The sequence below is a fragment of the Phaenicophaeus curvirostris genome, chromosome 3, assembly GCF_032191515.1.
Source record: "Phaenicophaeus curvirostris isolate KB17595 chromosome 3, BPBGC_Pcur_1.0, whole genome shotgun sequence".
NCBI lineage: Eukaryota > Metazoa > Chordata > Aves > Cuculiformes > Cuculidae > Phaenicophaeus > Phaenicophaeus curvirostris.
The window spans coordinates 15,916,584-15,939,977 of record NC_091394.1 but is presented as its reverse complement, the minus strand read 5'-3'; the positions used below and the strand labels follow the sequence as shown (position 1 = coordinate 15,939,977).

The 23,394-nt window shown below is 38.7% G+C and overlaps 1 protein-coding gene across 3 annotated transcripts in view; it reads right to left on the bottom strand.

Annotated features, from left to right (window-relative positions):
- Nucleotides 1-23,394, bottom strand: part of DDC (dopa decarboxylase) — a 71,555-nt gene that overhangs the window by 25,317 nt on the left and 22,844 nt on the right. For all 3 annotated transcript variants that reach the window (XM_069853432.1, XM_069853431.1, XM_069853430.1), the window contains 4 exons: nucleotides 18,299-18,412; nucleotides 17,521-17,640; nucleotides 11,181-11,315; nucleotides 7,757-7,900 (listed from right to left, as the gene is read on the bottom strand). In XM_069853432.1, coding sequence (XP_069709533.1) covers nucleotides 7,757-7,900; nucleotides 11,181-11,315; nucleotides 17,521-17,640; nucleotides 18,299-18,412 — 513 coding nt within the window. The remainder of the gene's footprint in view (nucleotides 1-7,756; nucleotides 7,901-11,180; nucleotides 11,316-17,520; nucleotides 17,641-18,298; nucleotides 18,413-23,394) is intronic.

The following is a 23,394-nucleotide window of genomic DNA, read 5'->3' as shown; positions in this document are numbered from 1 at the left end:
AGCAAGCTCTGAACTTGAGCAACTTAAAGATGCTGGAATTCCTGTTTGTAAAATGGATCATAAAATGTAACTGCCTGAATGAAAGAGCCAAACTCTGTAACAGAGACTTGTAACTGATTTGTGCTCAGTGGATCTCAGACTGGGACTTGTTCACTAGCAGCTGATGTTCACTGGTAGGTTTGGAAGATTTTTTTTCCCACAGAAACTTTTTCTCCTGAATTCATCTTAAAATACTAGAATCATTCTTGCTTTTTTTCTGTTAATGTCTGATTTAATGTATCCTGCTGCATGACCAGTCGCCCAAAAGCCGAGGCAATATATCTGTTGACGTTTCACAGCAGAAAGAGAACATAACTAGGTGAAAATTAACTATTGTGATTTACTGGGAATAGGCAGGTGGAATTGTGACTCCATAAAAACAACTACCAAGTGCATATAAACTGACATTATTTTAATTTTCATTGCTACTCTTATGCTTTAAACACTTCGTCTCATTTTTATAACTACTAATATAGGCTGGGTCTGCTTCTTGCCTTTTACTGGATTTTTATATAATAAAAGAAACTTTGTACTTTAAATAAGCAAATAAATCACACTGGTTTTTAGTTAGAGTGTTGATTTACAAAGGCGTCTTTGTAATCTATCCAAGATCACACACAAATTATAGTACATCCTGGAGATTACTATAAATGTGTCAAATCCAGAATTTTGGGGGTTTATTTTTGTACTTCTGGTTTCTTTTTCTGCCAAGTATACTGTCAATGCAGTATCCTTTGCTTTCACTGTTTTTCCCTCTATATCTGCAACTAGCCACATTTTTCTGGTGAGTGGATGTGTGCACATCCCTCAGTGAATTCATGACAAGACCTATAAGAAGTCAAAGGAGCACCTAGATGACACTTGTCCACTCACTAGACCTTTCATGAAACAAACATACAGTCATAGAAAAATATAGATACAGTTAGACGTTAAAACTCCATACAGAGGATTTTTATCTCATAGCTCTATAATGAGTAAGTATGTGGGACATTCAGGTTCACTGCTTTCTCTTGTAGCAGGAGTGCTACCATCAGGAAATGTTTGCAGGTGTTCCTTCCCTGTATTGGACTTAACGCATCTCATTCAAGTAGTATCTTCTATTTCTTCAGTGTCTGCTTAGTTTGTCCAGCACAGTGGATCTTCCTGCTACACTAGAGAATGTCCTTATTGGAGATCAGCATGTGTTGTTGTCATTGCTGCCTTGCTTGTGGAGCTGCTGCAGGATGGGAACGTGTTGCAGGTGCCCAGCCAGGAGGTGCAGCTGGTGGCTTTTGTGTAGGTGATGGTGAATTTTTGGCCTGTTCTGTTGCAGTCATCATGATGGGACTAAACACCTCTGTAGCAAAGGATTTTTGTCATGTGTAGATTAATAACATGGCCTTATCTGCTTTCAGCTTTTAGTTTCTCTCTCTCTCTAGCACAAGCCTTCTACTTCTGATAAAAATAATTTCATGCTATTGTGCCAGTAGCGGATTGTTTGCCAAAATCCTATAATCTATTTTCACCTAATATCAACTTCCATTTGCCAAGTGTATGCTATTCTTCTAGCCTGGACATTCACATGCTGTCTCCCCTGCATTTCACTGATATCTCACTAATTCTAGGAGTTCCCATTGCTCAGAAGTTGCCAGCTTTTTCAGGAGGGTTTTTTTTCCTTCTTTTTGTTTTTAATAGTGACAAACATTTGTACTATTTGTGCTATTTCTGCTCTAATTAAACAGACTGCTTGATAGCTGCCAGTATTTCACCCTTTTATTTTTTTCTGTTGAACACTCATCCTCATTCATAAGTTGTCACTCACTTTAAAGCTAGAGTTTCACTTCTACCAGCTGCTGGATTTGGAGACTTTTACAAGTAATCTACAGTCACATCTTGAAGTGGGTTCTGTACGCATATCGGTACTAAGAGTTAGTTTTCCCTCCAGGGCTTCTCTGACTAGGTCCTCCAATAACTTGGTTTAACAAGTTTTTTAAGTTTTGCTTTTTCACATTTCCAATCAAGGTCTTTTTTCATTCTGTGAAATAAAGTGGCAACAGCACACTAGGAAGTCCTGACATCTTGGAAAAAAGTAATCTGAGTATGACATAATGAGTTGGATGAATGTGATGGGATTTTAATTTGCAAATTCCAGGTTTTTAGAGAATTCATGTGAAATGAGAGGTAGTTGTTTTACTACTTATTAAACTAGATCTTTCAAAATTTCTAGGAAATCTCACACTAACATAAACAACCAGTGAAAAGGCCAGGTGGATGTGTATTCAAAAGCCAGAAATTTAAAATAATACAACCCAATAATATTGCACTAATTCAATGATTTGTCACTAGAGAGGTAAAATCTCTCTTCTAAGTACAGTTTTGAACATTTCTGCATTTATATTATGCCATATACCTCAGAGGTATTTTAAACTGCTGTAGGTAGCTGAATTTTTCTGTTTAATTGAAAATATACATGTAGTACTCAATTCATAAAAATTTATGTACAGTCTTAGAGGAAATCCTATCCTGCCTTTGTATAGGGCAGATCTGATTAAATGTAATCATGTAAAACCCTGAAAACATTTTATCCCTAACAGAACATGTGTTTTCCCAACTTCACTATTACAGCAATATTAATAACTGTAACCATGTTTCATTACACCAATATGTAATACTGGGTATGGGTAAAGTTATTAAAATAACAAAGGGGCAGTTCAGGGTTTTTTCCATATCAAGCTACTATGAATCTGAGTTTGAAATTAATACAGTTCTGAACATGAGAAGCACATTGAATATATAGTTAATAAAATTTTGCTGCTAACACATTTTTTCCTCAAAATAATCTAATCTTTATCTGTACTTATCCTTCCCATATTCCTGACACATGTGAAGAACAGAATAATTACAGTGCATTGAGGTACATTTATGACTTCTCTGGAAGTTTAATCATTCTTTGAGGCAGGTTGCTTTGAAGAGATTGCAGGATTTATTTTTTTTTTTTAATAAGGAATAAGTTTAGTCCCTGGTTTTTTTTTGTAATAAGGCATGCATGTATGGAGTGATAATATATTTGTCAAATTACTGTTTACCTGAGATGTTCCCACAATCAGAAGAAACCTGTATTTCATCTTTGGGTGAACTACAGATCTACAAATTGAGTCACAAGAAAGGGAGGATACCACGATGAAGATTCTAGTTTTTCTATATACATAAAGAATAGGGGTTAACCAATTGGATTGGAAAATGTGCTAATCAAAGGTGCACTATACACTTAGCTCTGCTTTTATACATATATTTTATGATAATATGGTGTGAGCTTTCTGGCAAGATTAGAGTGAAATTGCTAGACTAGTAATTAAAACAATAACAGATATTTCACAACAGAAAGTTATTGTTATTAGTGTTGTACTGCAGTTAAAGTATTCTTGTGATTAGTATAAGGAGTGTGTTGTTTCAATGAGAGATTATGTTAGTTCAAATAAATGCTTAATTGTTTAAGCAATGGCTTATTCTGTAAAGTTTCTAAAATAATATTGTTGTCTTCTCTTGATGTGTCTAAGCCTCAAAGCTAGTTGTTTTAATTCCCAGAAACCACTTAAAGTGACAGCAACTGCTCTTGTCCTGGCTCTCATTACCCCACCTCAGCAGAACACAATGAATCTAACTTAATTTGCAACCTCTATAACACTGGCAAAATCTCATTTGTGTAAAGGGTGGGAGACAGGCTGCATCACAGAAATGGGACTGATGGCTCAGTATAGCCTGCAGGCCTTATCCTTTTCAGGTTGTGCACTTCAAATTTGACTCAGCCCTGGTTACAAATACAAAGCAGATAAAATGCTTGCATCAGTCATCTCGTGTATTACTTTCCTGAAATCAAAAGCTTTGACAGGGAACATGCATGAATCTTTATGATGCCCCAGAGCAATGACTGTCAGTCTTTTCAGCTAGATGATCTCCTACAGTTTTGGAAAAACATGTAGACAGTTTTTGCACAATTGTACCACAAAGCTTTTAATTTGAAATTAACTGAAATGAAGCAGAAACTTCAATGTTCTCTCATTATTTTTATTTTTTCCTATTCAGATTTTTGTCAGCTTCTACTTATGAGCATATGAGGCTTGAGGAAAGCTGCTACAGTTTACTGAACTACCATTCAGTATTTTATGAAACAGCAATAAATCACAAACTACAGGTTAAGAAACACCACCCTAGGAGCCTATACATGTCTATAGAACGCTTCTTCCAAATGGGGATCTATGATCAGGATCTAAGTGTTAATTTCTACTGAGATCTCATCAGTCTAATTCTGATGTATTGTTTCCCAAGCATCTAATATCCTGCTGATCATCACTCAGAAGAATCATTTCAGCTAGAACCAGAAAGATTTCATGGTGGGACTTAGTTCAGCAGCAAGGCCATCATGTCACAGCAGCTTTAGACTGGATGAGGTTGTTGAAGTATATTGTACTACACTCATACATAGAAGCCAGATGCAACGTATCAGTGTTGATTTATGAAAGACAACACAAAGCTCACACCATACATGTTCAAGTGAACTAGGCTTGAATGCAGTGGACTCTATCTCTGAATTTAGCAGTGCTTAACTTAGTGGTCCCCACATTTGAGCATCCTGGTCAACATTCATCCAGTGGAGGCCCTTCTCAGCTTGGGAGCGTAGGGCCCAGCTGAGAAAGGCACTCATGGGTGCACTTAACTGCTAGTTAATGTTTATAATTAATGAAATGGGCATGACTTCAGCGCACACTTTGAAGCTTCCCCATAACTGGTGGTCAGATGAAGGGCTGCATATCAGTCACACTTGGAAATTGCTCCTCTGGAGATTGTGGCAACTGTAGTGCTTCAACACCTGACATTGTTAAGTGCTTTGTTTGCACAATCTGCTTGCTTTACTATAGGGAAATATCTCTGTTCCAATTCCTGCAAAATTATTTTGAAAGAGGCAAAGTAACAAAGTCTGAACTTAGAAATAGGAAAAGGTAACAAGTATAGGGGTCTGGGTACAGTAATTATCTATAGCCTTCACTGCACAAAATGATATATATATTACTAGTGATAAAAGCTATTGACAGTGGATAGGAATTCAAAGACTCATTTTAAAGGCAGTGCCCCTCCCCCAAGAAGGCTGACTGCTGAATCATATGTATGTGAAAAGCAAACCTATAATTACCAGACTGCAGTAACAAGAGAACCTTTTTCACATCAAGCAAAAGCTCCCTGGATTCTCGACTCACCTCTACAAGCAAAGTACTTCTATCAAGTTCAGTATGATGATTCCTTATGCATTCATTAAATATCAGAGAAGAATTATGCCTTTAAGGCATGGCAATTTGCTTGTATTTTCTTTTTAATCTGCTACAAAACTTTTTTTTGGCTGATAAGGGAAACTGCATCAGCTTGGATGCAACCAAGGCCTCTTCATTAAGAATGATCTCTCTTCTGTCTCTTCTGGCAGAATTCCTTCTGTTAAACTTTTTGCTTTGAATGTGAATCGCTGCCCTTAGTGAATGATCAGTAAATGCAGGGAGACAAGGAATAAAGTGGTGTAAGGTGTTTCCTTGGCAATGTGCATATCTTTGTTGCCAGAACAAAATAAAATAGCACCAAATTACTCAAGAACAAAAGAAATGGAAAGGCTTTTGAAATCTGCAAGCCAGAAAAGGGAGCATTAATACAGTGCATGTACTGCTGCTCAGCATGACAGAGAATTAACACACCTTTTGAGTTAAGAGGCCAACCATAAGGATAATGAGATCTAGTTTAATCTAAGCTGACATGTTTTATGTATACAAATAAATGGAAGACCTGGCACAAGCCATATTAACTCAGACTGAGTCTCTGCCATCTTCGAAAGCCTGTTTTGCACAGCTAAGCAAACAGAGGAAGAAAAACAACAGTTAAGTGAGCCTTCGTAAAGGTGTCACTGAATGCACAAAACAGTGTTTTATTTCTTCTTGCTACACTTAAAAAAATTAATAAGGAATTAATATTTATGAGGGGCAAGTTGTATTTTTTTTAACGGACGAAAGATGAGGAAAAAACTCATTAATTGTGTAATTAGCACAAAAAGGTGTAATACAGTGCTGTACTTGCAATCGTTTGAAATTAACACTAAAAATATAATCTCGTATAAGATACTGTGAGCTGGTACCACTGAAACATGCCTTATGGCACATCTCCAATAGGTGCAGTCCACAAGAGAAAGTTCATTTAGGCAGCCTTACAGATGTTTCATTTCTCAGTCATGTTCTTATTATATTGGAAAGCGATTGACGGGACATGCTTGGCTATCCCAAGGAGCTGTTCGTTCTAAGCAGGCTAGAAATTAGCAGCATTCTGCACATACGAATAATGCATTTCACCCTACACTTCCTCATAAAAACAGACACTGAAGGTTAATAACAAGAAAAGTAAAAAGGTTACATTTGTGAAAGAGCTTGGTGAAATTTAAGCTTCTTTTTCCTCTTTGGCACTTATCCATGACTACAAGCAAGTTTAATCTGATAATTCTTCTGAAAACAATTAACAGAAATTTAAGGCATATTAGCCTATTTCAAAATGTTACCTCATGAAAGAAAAGAAAAAATAATCATCAAATATGACTTTTCTGAAAAAATCATGACATATTTTTGACTCTCTTAAAAATCTTTCTTGGTTTCTTTTTTTCCCCTCCAATTTTTCTTCAGTGGAGGTCAGTAAAAACATATTACAGATAGCATATTATATTTCTTTTTAAATCTATACATATCATGATATATATCAAGTTTTGGAGAGGCATAACGTTTGAAAGTGAAAAAAAAAATTTGTTAATGATGTACAAAAAACCAACAGAGGTTTCTTACTTCATTAAAAAAAAAACAGGCAAAATCTTGCTTTAACTTGAATACTAAGATGGTGTTCTGAACTGATAGGAGTAGATCTGCTGAATAAACAAATATTCTTTTCAATCATGTACTTACCCTAATAGAACCAAATTTTAGAATTGTGTCCAATTTAATGCTGTTCTGTGTTAAAAATTGGGGAATTATGAGCTTTACCTACTGAGATATAAACATTTGCTTTTGCTGGACTGCTGTTGAAGCAGTAATCTCTGGAAAGGAAAGCAGACAGATAACCAGAAATTATGACACCTTAAAACTTCTGCAACCAGATTCCCTATAGCTTATGTGTTAGGGATAAGTAATGTCACAAATATTTAACAGACAAAGCCTGATCTTGCTGATATTTGAAGTACATTATGGAGGCTAATTTCTTTGCTGAAGTACTGAGGAGGAGAAACTACTTGGTCTTGAAAATACTTAAGTTTGAGATACCTTCATTTGTTTCATTGCCTTTAAACTTGTTTTATGTGTAAGTAAGTTAGAACATGAAAAAGAAAAGTATACCATTGTAAAAGAGGCAGTTCAGAATTGAAGCATTCAGAGATTATAACATGGAAGGATTACACACAACTACAAAATTCACCTGCATTTATTCAGCTGCTTAATATAGATCCAATTCCTTTTAAAACATCATTTTTGCTGAGAAATGCAACCATCTGCTCACATGAGTTGCTTTTATAACACACAGAAAGGTGTGTGAAAAACACTTACAAAACCTGTCCTAGTATTCTAGCCAGGCTGCCTATCAATCCCTCCGTTAAGGATGAGATCATCTACTCATGTCAAAATTAGCTTAGCGGAACAATAAATCTAGTGATCAATTACAATCCAATACTCACAAAGAATGGTATAAGGCCAGAAGCTGTATCTTCATCCAAAACTTTCTTTAAGGCTGAACCACAAACAGAAAATGTGTCATCTGAAGGAACATTTTTAATCTTCACACCACCAATTAATGCAGCCCTTTCCACCGATGAATGAGCCTACAAGGAAATTGACAGGTTTTAAGACAGATGTCTATTATTGGAATGTAAGAAGTTAATTTTAATTTGAAAACAAAGAATCATTTCTTTCAAGTAAAGCAATATTTGAGATCCTGGCACTCTTGCAGCTACGTATCAGATACATACCTCTCCCTCTTTCATGTAGATAGACAGACACACATATGAACATATGCACACGCACACAAATAGGCTAATAGAGACCCTGAAGTATTCTTGAAACCATTACCATGGCGTCATCCAGAAAAGAGTTCAATTAACCTTAGTGAGAGCTTTAATTAAAATGTTCACAAGTAGGTAGGGTTGATTAAGAGCTTCAGGATTTGGCTCCAAATCAACCAAAAGACATGCAGATAATAAGCTTGCGTGATAATAATTCAGTTGCTTACTAGCATATTTTTATGGCATACAGCTTTGCTGCACCCTAAAAAGATATACATCATTGTATGGTAGAGACTGAGATTTTTTTACATTATCTTTTATTTTACCTACTGAGTAAATTGTGGTTCAAACATTCATTCATTTTGGTAGGCAATCAAGGATCATTCCCAATATGTTATTTTATTTATAACCCATTTTATCTTTCATTACCTTTAAATGATATTTTTATAACATAAAGTACATCTTAGTAAACATAAACACAGATATCACTAAGACATTTTCATAGAATTGTGAAGTACAATGCTACAAAAACTCTATTAACAGTTAAAGGTACGTTTGGCCATAAAACACTCTTCTATCTTCCACTTTCTACAATTTCATTGTCATTAAGTTGAAGAAGACAGATTCTAACCCTTGTTGGTTCTCGCTAGTGTCTACAAAAGCACTTACCAATTCTTTTCTAATTTTGCACATAATCATGGAAAAGATAAAGACAAAACATAGGTTGAATCAGTCCAGATGAAGATAAAGTTTCTGCCTTCCCATATCACTGGAATAACCTGCCTTTAAAGGCAGATTGACTACTGACTTGTTTTTCAGTAGGGCCTATTATTAAAGTACTTTGGCAAACTAATTAGGCACCAGCTTAAGAAAATATAGAAGCCTACACTTGAAGTGTTACTGACTACTTTTGAAGTGAAAAACAATGTGTGTATTATAGCAATGCCGTATTTCATTCAAGTGTACAATGGGAAGAGGTATTTTGTAACTGATTTATAAAAGAATTGCAAATATGTAAACTGTATTAATACATTGAGGTTCTTAGCAAGTCAGAACTTCATAATTTCTTCCACAAGTCCCCAGAACTATAGTAAGCCTTTCTGATAACAACAGCCATTCACGATCTTAAGGTTAAAACACCCAAGATGCTTTTGCATTATAACAAATCTTTAGTGATCTGCTTCTCCATGGAATTCCTAGTCCTCAGTAAAGTACTCTGGAATCTCCCACCACTCTTAAGGAGAGCAAGGAACAAAACAGAAATCAGTGAAATGAGTGGGCAGCAGCTTAAGATTGACAAAGAAACATGGCAAAAACATGTTGAGGATGGGAATATCCTGAGAAAATCTGAGAATATCAAAAAACTACCCTGACTTCTGTCCTGGTCCCAAATAGTCAAGTGTCTACTCTCAGAGGTAGCTGGATGCTCCTCTCATTCAGCGTTTCTTGCAAGAGGAGGCTCAGACAGGAGAGCCCAGGCATTAACACAGATAGGAATCCTCTTCTGTTGTCTCCAAACCCTCAGGGAGTTGTTGGGGAAAGCTTTGTTGCCAAACCTGCTCTGTACTCATTAAGACAAAGCAAAATTATTTCAATGAGGTAAAGATTTTCTCCAGATGCCAAGAAGCTAAAATGGTATCCCAATATATATGAAATCCAAATTCAGCTCTGGGCTTTTGTTTCCTTATGGCCAACATTTTACCTCCCTCTTAATGTATTCTTAGTGATGTGCCCTGTCAGTGCATGGTTTTCTGTCTCGCAAAATGGCTTAGGCTTACCACCTTTTGTGGATTATTGCCTGAGTCACACAGGTCAGTTCTTAATGCAGAAGAACTGGTGAGCTCTGCAACAATCTGCTTTGAAAGGTCAGCAATATCTTAAGGCAAATCCTTCTGTAAACGTAAGTTTCTCTGACCTTCAGCAGGCAGAAAGGCCTGTCAGTCCTTATTTCAGGTCGGCAACTTACATGGGACAAAAAAATGAAAACAAGTAAAATGCTTCGTGCATCACTGGGTCAGAGTTTGAGCTCTGGGACAAGCAGTCTGCGCAACACAGACCTTAGGGTCCCAGATAAAAACAGGGACAAATATCCTATGTACCTTGTGAAAACAGTTATCTTTCCTCTTATTTTCGTGTCCTGACTTTTCTCATCCTACAAGTGTAGTTCCCTTTCCCACCAGCAAAGAACAAGTGTACTTTTATCCTCGAGTGCTTTTTAACGTACATTTAGCAATAAATCGTTAAGCCTAAAACCTGACTATTCTGTTCTCCATAATCAAATATTACTTTAAACTAAACATCAAGTACTAAGGAAGTTTCTTCTACCTCATTGACATTTAGATAAGAAAATGTCACAGCTATTGAGAAAAAAAAAATTGCTTGGCCCTTCAGTAGGATTAGTGTGTCAGGAGGCAGCAGCAGTACTCACAAGAATAAAATTTGCTTTCATTAACAGTAAAAACCCCTCAAGGTTCTGGCCTGCTGAGAATTTAGCCTAACTCAGTCTGCTTAATACCATTCACAGATGAAAATCAAGGATTATGTTTTCTGTTTTCTTAGGAGATTTCTTAACTGGATTGATACATGGAGATGTGGTTTTTTCTTTAAAAAAAATATTTTGGTCTTCTTGAAAAGCTATGACCAATTTGCTTTATAGTCATACACTAAGTTTGTTTGTGTGCATGCATCTGCATCCATTCCTGCACACAGGGGGAAGATGTATGTGCGCATTTGCACGTGTGTATGAAGGAGGGAAATAGTGTGTGCGCACACGGACACACAAGCCTAGGTGTAACAAAAGCTTGCCTAGACTTACTCAGTGCAACTGAAATTAACACCTTTCTCAAGTATCTTTACTTACTTTGAATAAGCTGTTGTAAAGAAGCAATACTTAAGTAACACTAACCTCCTGGTAGGTATTATTTGCACTATTGTACCATGCATGAGATTCCAGCCCACTTATGATGTACAATAAGATATAAGCAAGCTAAACCAAACTGTCGCAAATCTAAGGAGTTTATACTTAATTCACCTGCCTATTAAGATGGCTGAAGTTGTTAATTATAGACCCCACATTTCAATGTTTTCGAGTGGTACTCACCTGATCAGAAGCATAGGCCACCAGCCTGCCCATGATGTCTGCTTCTGTTAGGTCAGGGTTTTCTAACTGCACCCGTCTGATGGTTTTTGTTCTTGCAGCAAGCAGTGAAATCAGGGTGGCCTCACTTGCACTTCCCTGTGGGGCAAATTGAAGTAAGGGTCAAAAGGATGATACTCTGTAAGAAGAAAAGCAACATTTTCTTCTGCATTTTGTATTGGGTTTGTATGGAAAGGTTTGGGATGGGGGAAACAGGCTACAGGGGTGTCTTCTGTGAGAAGCTGCTAGAAACTTCCCCTGTGTCCAACAGAGCCAGTGACAGCCAGCTCCAAGATGGACTGTTTGCTGGCCAAGGCTGAGCCCCTCAGCAACACTGGCAGCACCACTGTGATAACATATTTAAGACGTAGATAAGAAATTGCTGTACAACAGCAACTGGAGAGAGGAATAAGAATGTGAGAGAGAAACAACAACACCAGTGAGGAAGGACAGGTCCAAGGTGCTCCAGGCACTAGAGATTCCCCTGCAGCTCATACTGAAGACCATCATGAGGCAGGCTGTTCCCTGCAGCCCATGGAGCTTAACAGTGGACGGATATCCACATGCAGCCTGTGGAGGACCCCATGTCCAGGCAGATGGATGCCTATACGTGTCTGTGACCATGGGGCAGCCCATGCTGGAGCAGGCTCCTGACACCTGCTTGATAGACCCATGGAGACAGGGTCCCACAATGGAGCAGGTTTTCTGGTAGGACTTGTGAGCCCACGGGGACCCACACTGGAGCAGTCTGTTCCTGAAGGACTGCACTCCATGGAAGGGAACCACACCAGAGCAATTGTGAAGAACTGCAGCTCACAGGAGGAATTCATATTGGAGAATTCCATGTAGAACTGTCTCCCATGGGAGGGACCCCATGCTGGAGCAGGGGAAGAATATGAGGAGTCCTCCCCTTGAAGAGCAAGGAGAAGCAGAAACAGTATGTGATGAACTGACCATAACCCCTATCCTCATGTCCCAGCACTACTGGGCTAGAAGGCAGTAGAGAAATCAGGAGGGAAGTTAAGTCTGGGGGAAAAAAGGAAGGGGGGGATGGAGAGGTTTCTTTTTAGATTTGCTTTTATTGCTCATTATCCTACTCTGATTTGGTTGGCAATAAATTACTTCAATTTCTCCAAGCTGAGTCTGTTTTGCCTGTGATAGTAATTGCTGAGTGATCTCTCCCTGTCCTCACTTTGACCCACAAGCCTTTCATTATATTTCCTCTCCCCTGCTCAGCTGAGGAGGGGGAGTGATAGGATGGCTTTGCTGGGCACCTGGTGCCCAGCCAGGGTCAACCCACCACATGTATGAATCTGCAGACTTGTTCAAAGAAACTGCATATGAGAAACTGTGTTTTTTAGGAATGTGTGCGACGGCAAATAAGGAATCTCTATTTGATCTGTGTCTCTTCCACCCTGTTGCCTCTATCTGCTCTCTTTAATATCTGGGCTTCTCAGTTTAGACACCAGCCTTGCAATCAATGCTAGGAAGCTAGACTCACAGACTTAAACACGTGTGAAAAGGCTCTACAGCCAGACAGCGTTCATTTGTTTCTTCATCAAAAACACAGAGACTAAAGAAACAGTCACACACTATTTCTAAATTGCACTTTGTCTCACAAAACAGGGGTTTAAATTGCATCTGGGATACTCTGTGACAATAAAAAGTGGATTTTTTTGTGTCAATTGACCCGTACATTTCACAAGAGAATACAAGTTGCCACAAAGTCTTTTTATGGTTTTCCTTTAGAACAGGCAGATGAAACATGATCTAAACTGCTCTTTTAAACTATAAGCAACAGTTTTTAAAAACAGGTTCATAAATTCATGGTTCAGTGGTTTTGGGTGTCCATATGCAAGATCGAGTCTTAAGGTACTTTCAAAGTTGAACAATTGCATGTGAATCTTCTCTGCCAAGCACATAACACTGCAATGAATACAGTTTCTTATGTTAATAAGTATGTCTCAGAAATATCCCCAGTGTCAACAAACTAATTTTGGAGTGACTGTTTCTTATCCTGTACCAAATTCTATCCTCCTTCTATTAGAGACCTGCATATACTTACTAATTACAACAAATGTTTAAATAATTGGGAAATCTTATTTCTTCCCTGGAGGTGGGACTGATCCCAGAGATTTCATCTGTGAGAATGATCTCAATGAACTCCTAGTACAGAAGTTAGCTGAGCTATGAGATAAAGCTGCTTTCTACACATGTCAACATCTCAACAGTGGGTGAGCTGAAATTCAACAGCCTCATGAGTGGAGTAAGCAGGGACAAGGAAAGTCCCTAAACTTTTGCTAAGTGTGTAATAAACTAAACATACTAAACCATGGCAAAAGCATTTTATCTGCCTTTCTGGTGATGTGGGATTTTAGGAATGTAGACCCCAAGGTCTGCATCCGAGAACAAAGATGAGCTGGACAAAATTGTGTGCATTTCTGCACAAAAATGCTGCTGCAGACAGCATTATGGCAGCTGAGGGAAATATTACAGATACAGAATGGTATAGGGGAATAAAACATGCTTCTTGGTTCAAATAAGGTAGAATTTCCATGTGGAGACAAGGGGTGAAGCAAATGCTGTGAAAAAACAGTGGAAAAAAAATCTATGCTTCCTATAAGCTAGAATATGATGACTCAGGTCCTAGTTGTTCAACAGATGTAAGGAAAGTTTTACAATCAAGAACATTACCTATTTTCTGAGAATTTTTTTCTTTTTTTTTTTTTTTACATGCAGTATAGCATCTTCTAAAAAAACCTCTGTAATCAGAAGGCCTGCATAGGGGGCATTTACTATCAGAAAATTTTGCCTGAAATACCCTTTCCAGCAATTCAGCAGCTGAGGATACTTTTCGTTTGTGCAAACCATTGCAACTTACTGTGATGTTCATACAGGTTTTTAGGTAAGTTATATGTCCTCATAATGAAGTTGGATATCTTAAAGAAAGTGTACAAGACCTAATTCTATCTCACATTGGGCAAGTCACTGAAAACAACCTTTCTAAACCTGGATTCTTCACAGTAATGTTAGCTCTAGCACCCATGCATTTATTATGTGCAAAATACTACTAATTATTACTTTTATTAAAATATGTCTTTAAGGGGATACGTGAAAATCATTCAAATACATGCGGAGAAAATAGCTTTTTTCTTGTTCTTTTTGCAATGTTTCTCAAACATGTAAGGAACACACATATCACAGAAATGCACACAAATAGATAAAAGAACATGGCTGTAGGAAGTTCCAAAGGTTAAGGCATTAATTTAAGGTCGAGACATTTAAGGCCACATTATTCTGGAGACTGCCTGGCTGGGCAGGCAAATGACTTAGGCTCAAGAATAGTCTCAGCCTTCTGGGAGTGCCACAAGATGTCTTGGCATCCTGGCTGTTCATTCGGGCTGGTATGTAGTCAGTGTATATGATAGTATGAATGTCCTTACACAGAAACAAGGATGTAAAGGAAGGGGCCTCGTGTCTGGCTGAATCTTACCTCCCAATATAGAGCTGGGACATAGCCTAAAGGCACCTGAATCCAGCAACTTGGAAATGCTTTTGGAGTCTTATGATAGGCATAGACTTTTTCACCTTGCCTCAGTTTCCATAAGTCATCTTTTTTATACTGAAGCTTACAGTATTGGCAGAAACAGGTTTGTAAGGCTGTTCTATGCACTTGGCACTGAAGTCTTGCCTTAACTGTATTTGAGGGGAAAAAAATACCACCTTGGTTCTTGAACTATTTGGCTAACTGACAAGAAAGATAAATCAGCAGTGTTCCTTGCCAGACCAAAGATAGGCTGAGTCTCATTTTACCCTTAAAATACTTTTCCTTTGCAGAGTAAGAAAACCCTTTAAAAATGAAGCATGGATGCTTTTCAGCAATTTATCTAGAATGAACAGCAGGATACAAGCTTCAGGAAGAACGTTCTTACTTATTTTTAAAAGCTGGGTTTTTTTCTACTCCTGAATGCTGTATTCTGCATTAAGTGAAGGATGATGATACCTTTCCTTTTACCTCAAGCAAACAAAGGTTGCCATGGCAAGCAGGCTCAAGAGGCAGAAGAAATATCAGCAAGTACTGATGTTCATGTCCACCAGAGCACTGAACTGAAATTTTCTTTCATCTTTTGCCATTTTCAAGTGTCATCCTGCGCACAAAAACAAAGTACTTCATATTGACATAGACTTTCAAATGTAATTAAGAGCCAGTTTTCACAGGCTCGGTTTTACCCAGTATCACAATAATTACTTGGTATTTACCAAGAGAATGACTGTCACTTTCACACGCTCGTGTTGTCTCTGCCTCATGCTCTCTTATTTGTATCATTATTATTTCAAGAGCAAGACAAGAAGATCTGCAGCAGAAATGACTTCATTGTAAGCAGGAACACAGAGCCTACTTTCAATTCTTGAAACTGACTGGCTTCTGATGAAAATTGTGGGCAATCCAGCATTGTTGGCCTGGAAGGGCAATATTTCCTGCTGATAACTATCAGGCATAATTGCTTGCATTCACTAGTACAAAACAAATACTGCTGAGGCACATGATGAAAGCTTAATTTCTTGAATGTAACTCCCTCCCTAGTAATTGCAATGATAAAGATCCTAACAGAGGGAAGAGAGGTGTGGGTGCAGCTTCACCTAGGAGTGTCATGGCAGTCAGGTTAAACGCCTGCAAAGATGTTGGGAAGAAGTCTTTGGAATAGGGTGCACGCATTTGCAGCTGAGATCAAAGAAAGAAGTCCCACTTCTAGCATGTAATTCAAACGTATTTTAGAAGCTTAGCTTAGGATAAAAGAGATCGTGCCTTGGCCTCAAACAACCAGACTCCAGACATTATCAAAAAAGCACAGAACAATTATTTAAAAATAAGTCTTTTTCATAGTAGAGATCTTTTTCTATTTAGATTAATAAGTGTGACCAGTGCCTGCATTTGCAGGAAGACCATGTGCTAGTGGAGCCATGGCTGATAAACAATATAGCTTTATTATGCATGCGAGTTTGCGCATCAATGATATCTGTATTCATTACCATGCAGACACTCTGTTCAGACATTCTAAGCTTTCACTAAGCAGCCAACATCAAATTTTTGGGTTTTGTTCTATTTTGTATACTGCAGTGTAGTCTGCAATTTGTATCTACTTATAGAACTGTTTAAGTTCAAATTTTAAGCAGCTCTTCATTTTATTATAATATTCAAATATTTCATTTTTTTCTATAAGGAAAAATTCTTAAAACAATTTAAATTTCTTTGATAAGTATAGATAGACTTTCTGCTGCATTCTGTTATGTCTTCACTTTTCATGATGCTCTTCTCCAAATCTTCAGATATATTTCTGTTTGAGAAGGCTTTTTTCCATTCTCAGTTATGCAACACTGCTGTATGTTGTTGGTAAACATGACCTCACTTCACTTGATCAGCAAACTAAAGTTTATATCCTACATGATTTTTGAACATTGTGATTTCAATTTTAAACCCAAATTGTGCTGTGAAGTTGAATTAATAGCAATTCTTTACAGAGAGGAGGGTTTCAGAATTCAGCTGCTCTGAAATGAAAACCATTACTTTCATGAATGATCCTACCCACCTATGGACATTTTCACAGAACATCAGTCTTTCTGAAAATCTGAAAGGACCTAATATGGAAGGAAAAAAATATATTTTGTCTTTATTTCTGTTTTGGTATGACGATTATCCCTCTATTCCTCTCTTGTGAGACCTCATCTGGAGTACTGTGTCCAGTTCTGGAATCCTCAGCATAAGAAGGATATGGAGCTGGTGGAATGGGTCCAGAGGAGGGCTACAGGGGTGATCTGAGAGTTGAGGCACATCCCACATGAGGACAGGCTGAGAGAGTTGGGCTTGTTCAGCCTGGAGAAGAGAAGGCTCCAAGGAGATATTATAGTGACCTTCCAGTACCTGAAAGGAGCCTACAGGAAAGTTGGAGAGGAACTATTCATAAAGGCTTGTGGTGATAGGACGAGGGGAAACGAGTATAAACTGGAAAAGGACAGATTTAGAATAGACATTAGGAAGAATTTCTTCACTGTGAGAGTAGTGAGACACTGGTAGAGGTTTCCCGGGGAAGCCGTGGATGCCCCATCCCCAGAGGTGTTTAAGGCCAGGTTGGCTGGGGCCTTGGGTAACCTGATCTAGTGGGCTGTCCCTGCCCATGGCAGGGGAATTGGAACTAGATGATCTTTAATGTCCCTTCCAACCCTAACTATTCTATGATTCTATGATTTTACAAAATCATGACATCCACAAACTCATCACATATCCTTTTTCCATGTTCCCTCTTACCTGAATGACTCCTCCACCGTGACCATCTTTCCCAGCTAAAAACTCTTCAGGCAAATTAATCATCTTCCCTAGCCAATCCAGCATGACAGTCTCCAGCTCTGTGCAAGCTGGACTTGCAGCCTGTGTTGAAAAATAGAACAGAAGGAATAACCTCACTAGACCATGAAGAGAAATAGGATCTACCAGAGCAAGAATAACTCTCTCTCTTTCTTTCTGTATTTTGACTACAGTAGAAGAGACTGACTCACTTCACCAGCTAAATTAGAGACCTGAAGACCACTTTGTGGGTGCTGTTTCTAATATTTACTAAAATAAATGTCAGATTGTGCCTTTATGACTACCAAATGTCAAAGCTAGGGTTTGCATCTGGCAATTTTTTTTTCCATCAACTACTAAACTCTTTTGAGAAGATTGCATCTCATATTAATGTGGTGGGGGTTAACACAATTTTCTGATCATCCAGGTGGTAAGAGAACAACACTGGGTGATAGGCAACAGTCATACTACTTAATGAATTACTAGTAAGTTTGCACTGCTACCACTGCTTCTAAATGCTAGTGTTTTTTAAGAACTAAACTTCTAAGAGGAAATAGCCTGTTATTCCTGAGTGTCTATGTGAAAACACTTTACTGGCCAAGGAAATTTACCTATAAAAATAGTCCTGTGACTTCACTGCTATTAATCAATAATTTCATTGAAGGATGTTACTGAAATACTTAAAATCTTTGCAAGGTGAAGCACTATTAGCACATAGCAGTGTATACCCCAGTAAACTTACCCAAGAGAAGCCCACACATCCTATTCCACCACACAACATATCTGCAAGAAGAGCTGGGAAGGAAGAGGCTGCAGGGAAGTAGGCAAAAAAGTATGGACTGTGCCAGTGAGTCACCTGTGTTAAGGGAAGAAATAGTCATTTTTAACTAATGCAGGAAGCAGAAATAACTTGTCAAAAAAATCAGAAAATATGAGAGGTTGAGACTAGTCAACAGTTCTTGACTACCTAGCTTTAACACAGCATGTCATTTTTTAGAGAAGCTTACCTTGTTTTTTCTCAATTTTTAAACTATCTTTTAGTTTAAAATTAGAAATAAATTAGTTCTTGCGCCCACCTCCCAAGAGTTCTTCATACTTGCCTAGAAGAAAAGTATTGCACGGGCAGTAGCAGCGTGAGTTTCCATGCAGGGCACTGTTCTTGAGCCTCTGCCTTCAGGAGCTCTCTGGTGTTTTGTTCTTTCATCTGTCATGCGACTGACTTGGTAAATGTGTGCACAGAACTCTCTTGACTACACATTGGAGTTACTTGCTAAAATTCCAGTGCTGAATCTGGCCAAACAGCACCTCATCACAAAATGAAACAATCCATTACAGTATCCAATACCTTCTGCAGAAAATTAAACAACCATCTCCCTATAACAAATTGTGATTTATGTACAATTCTACATCATTTGTACTAATATGACAGACAAACACAATAACTGCAGAAATTGTAGTCAATTGTCTTGCACAGCAATATTTAGAATTATCTTATGCAGCATCTAAGCAATTTTAAGGATCTGTGAGATACTTGATCATGCTCCACAACTCTAATAAAACGACTCTTATCAAACAAATCTAATAAGATTTGAAAACAGGAAATGTACTGCCCTACTGCAATGTTCAGTGGAAAAAACATGATATATGTTTGGCAAAAACAGCTTTCACATTCAAGATAAAAGGCAAATATTTGAAAAAAAAAAGTACTTCTAGAGGATTAGATAGACTGTAAGCAAGAATTCAGCAGAATGTGCGTAAGATCTTTGGCTGGAAATCCAGAGGCTGCTGAGATATTGAATCCTAGCCTTTTCTTATGCAGTTTTGTTTGGTGTGTTTCTTTTTAAAATACTGGAGCTCTTCTGTTACAGCTGGAGGATGGTGAGAATGTAGATTCTCTCTTGCCTGAACCCAGTGTTTTCTTGCTCTTTTGTTCCGCATTCCTACCTCTGATTAATTTCACCTTTCACACTCCCCTCTCTCCCAGACTGTGATAAAGTTTCTGGCTCTGGAGCTAACTCAGGGATCACTACCTCACTGTTTTGCATGCATCAAATATCCCTTTATTTCCTTTGATAAACTTCATGCCAACAACCAGCTCTTCTTCATGTTACGTGCTCCATGCTGAGGGGAAACTCTCAACTCTTGTACGCACAATGAATAACATATCATTTTCTCTGCTGTCTTATAACATATATAATATCTCAGATGCCTATCTCTTTCGTATGAAAACAGCTTCTATACACTGCAATCTTCCACTGTCTAAATTAGCCCTGTATACGATATGTTGAAGATTTCACTTTTACTGGTCAATAGGTCCAAACTTGCTCAAAGCAGGTGTGCAAAGACAAGCCACTGTGAACATCTGTAGCTCTATCTCTTATATCTCATCACGATCTCTTTCAAAGGTTTAGAGCACTTGTGGAAAACACTTCCCTTCACAAATCAGGGACTTGGTTCTTCACAGGAAAACAAAAAATACTTTAAAAAATACTCAATAAACAGCAGTCCTTGATAGGACTTACATACGCAGACTTTCACTGACGTCTGTAATGAGCCAGGACTGCCACTGTCCATCTCCCTAGCTCTAATCCTCTGTGATCTGTAATACTTGTGACATTCATCTTGGTTAATCAAGTTAAACTGCCTGCTTTCTGGGAGCCATTTGTTTGATGAAACATAGCAGATTCCAGCTGCACCACTCACAAAAAGCAGAAAAGCCAAAACCCCTAAGGCAAATGCAGATGCGGTTCTTCCTCCTGCCTTCCCTTCCCTTTCTCTTGAAGCAGCTATAAAGTTCATTTTTATCCCTTTTTTAGAACAGACGCACTTACTCAAATATTGCAAAGAGCATAACATAATTGATACTTGTTTTTTTCAGACTCTGCTGATAAACAGTGATATACAAGTGTCTTGGGTTCAGTAATTAGCACTCTAATGCTTCTCAGAGACATTTTATTTCCCATGTTTCTTCTAAGGAAATCCTTTCTTTCTGTGGCTGAAAGTCCATGACTTAATGGATCTAATGTGAGGCAAATTAGTTTCTCCAGTACTACTATTTGCAGCTACAACTAAACTTAATCATTTGGGGCTCTTAAGAAGGAGGAGGTATGTTACAAGAGAACGAAGCAAGTCTAAGAGAGAAAGGTGACTCCCACTGACATTTTTATATGCAGGTCCTTTTCTACCTTGGATTTCGGCTGTGGAAATGAGAGTACAGCAGTTGTTCCCTCCGTCTCTGTTAACATTATGAACTTAGGACTGTTATAGTCATTGTCATTTAGTGGACTGCCCTTTGTAAGTCTACATTCAATTTCACAAGAAGACTCCATAGAAAAGTTTTACCACTCATGCATGCTTGTTCTTCTATAAGGTAAAGACAGCAATGGGTACTCCATTATTGCTTTACACAATTAGTTGATCCTTGCTCCTCTGAAGGACCACCATTTTCCGTCATCCAATAAGTAGCAAGTATCTGAACATAACTAATATAGTAAAGATGTCAACATGAAAGAAACAAGGACCACTTGTAGGCCACTGGTAGCTTGTGGAATAAACAAAGTTTTATGACGTCTGTCATATTGCTTATTCTCTCTGAAGAAGCCCAGTTCTTCATTTATGAAAGACATTCTCCACTGAAACACTGGAAGAGCACTATAGATAAAAAACACTAGAGGTACTTATAAATGTTAGTCCCGTCAGGAAAAAGGTGGGAAGAAGATTAAGGGAAAATATAATTGGAGTAGCTTGTCCCTACAGCCAATTTCAAAAGTCCCTAAAACCAATTACAAACAATTTTAAAGTTCTCTAAACCAAATGTAAACAAGTCTTGCTATGTTAAGCTCTTCCTGTATTCCCTGCACCATCATTTTCACACTTCTGTTTCTGTGAGCACAGTTAATAGAGGCAGCCAACAGATGCAGCAGTTTGTGCAGCACTATACACAGAAGAGATCCAGAAACCTTGCTAAAGTTAGCATAGGTGGGCTCTGCAGTGGCAGTGGTGCTTCAGAGGGCACAGTCCCCAGCAGCAACTGGAACAACTACCTCTGGCTCATCACAGGTCTCAACCCAGACTAAGGTCCCAAGGGAGTATGCAGCTCTGCAGGCCTGGGATTACGGGGTTGATGAAGCCTCTTGCCAAGGCTGGAGCAGTGGGAGATGGTCTTTTAGCCTGCAGGAGGTGTTCATTGTTGGAGGGTCTGTATTTTACACAGCATGAGGAGGTCAGCAGATTGTGCAGTATCAGGGACTACAAAAAGGAGATTGAGTGTATCTTCCCTGAAATGTAACACCAATCTCAGATACAGGAGCCTGAACTCCAAAGCATACCAAAGGATGGGCTATCAGAGTCTCTGCTTATTGGGTTGGGAAATGAAGTCCTGTGATAGTGAATGGTAGAAGCTTGCAAATACTGGCACAAGGAGGAAGGCTTCTGCTCTACCTGCAGATTTGCCATGACAGAAAAAGTTCATCGCCCTAGTTGCAGATGGGCTGGGAGGTCTGGTCCCAGGGAAAACAACACATGGGGTAACCCTTGAGCAAGGAAGACTTCACCTGGAGGAAGACCAGGATAGGAAATATTTAAAGAAACTGGACATACATGAATCCATGGAGCCTAACGGGATGCGCTCACAAGTGCTGCAGTAACTAGACAATGTCATTGAGACCACTCTCAATGTCTTCATAAGGTTATGGCAACTGAGGACTGGGAAAAAAAGCAAATATCACTTTTAACTTCAAGGAGGGCTAGAAATTGGTTCTTGGAAACTACAGACCCTGCCTTACCTAAATCCCGGAGAAGATGACAGAACCTTGAAGCTATTTGCAAACATATTAAGGGCGAGGAGGTATCTGGGGCTACACAGTAAAAAATAATGAAAGGGAAATTATGCCTAAGCAACCTGACAGCCTTCTACAAGATAAATGGCTTGGTGGACAAGGGGAGAGCCCAGGATATTTTAAGACTTTCAGTACTATCTCCCATAACATCTTTACTGACACACTGATAAAATATGGACTGGTTAAGAGAATGGTGAAAGGGAAGTGAAAACTGGCTAAACTGCCAGACTTATAGGGTTGTGATCAGTAGCATGAAGTGAAGCTGGAGGCTAGTGGTATACCCCAGGATTCACTGCTGTGGCCAGTACTGTTTAGCATCTTCAATAATGACCTGGATGGTGAGACAGAGTATACCCTCAGCAGTTTTGCAGATGATACGAAACTGGAAGTAGCGTTTGACACACTGTATGGTGCTAATGCAGTTCAAAGGGACCTCAAAAGGCTGCAGGAATGAGCCAACACGTACCTCATGAATTTCAACAGAAAAATGCAAAATCCTTTACCGGGGGAGGAGTAATTCCCTGCATCAGTATAGGCTGGAAAGCAGCTCTGCAGAAATGGACCTGGAGGTCCTGGTGGGTAGGCTGAACAGAAGCCGGCAGTGTGCCTTTGCAGCAAACAAGGCCAACACCATTCTGGGATACATTAGGAAAACTAATCCCAGCAAGTCAAAAAAAACGTGATCCTTCTCTTCTATTCAGCACTGGAAAGGCCACACCTGGAATGCTGCATCCAGTTCTGGATTCTCCAGTACAAGACAGGGATGGACATATTGGAGTGATTCCAGTAAAGGGGTGTGGAGAAGATTAATCGTAGCGTCTGTCATATAATGAAAGGCTGAGAGAACTGGGATTGTTCATCTTGTAGAACATCCAGGGAGACATACTGTTAATGTGTATAAACACCTCATGGGGGTAAAGCAGATGAAGCCAGATTCTTCTCAGTGGTACCCAGTGACAAGACAAGAATAAATGTGTACAAATATAAAGAAAATTCTGCT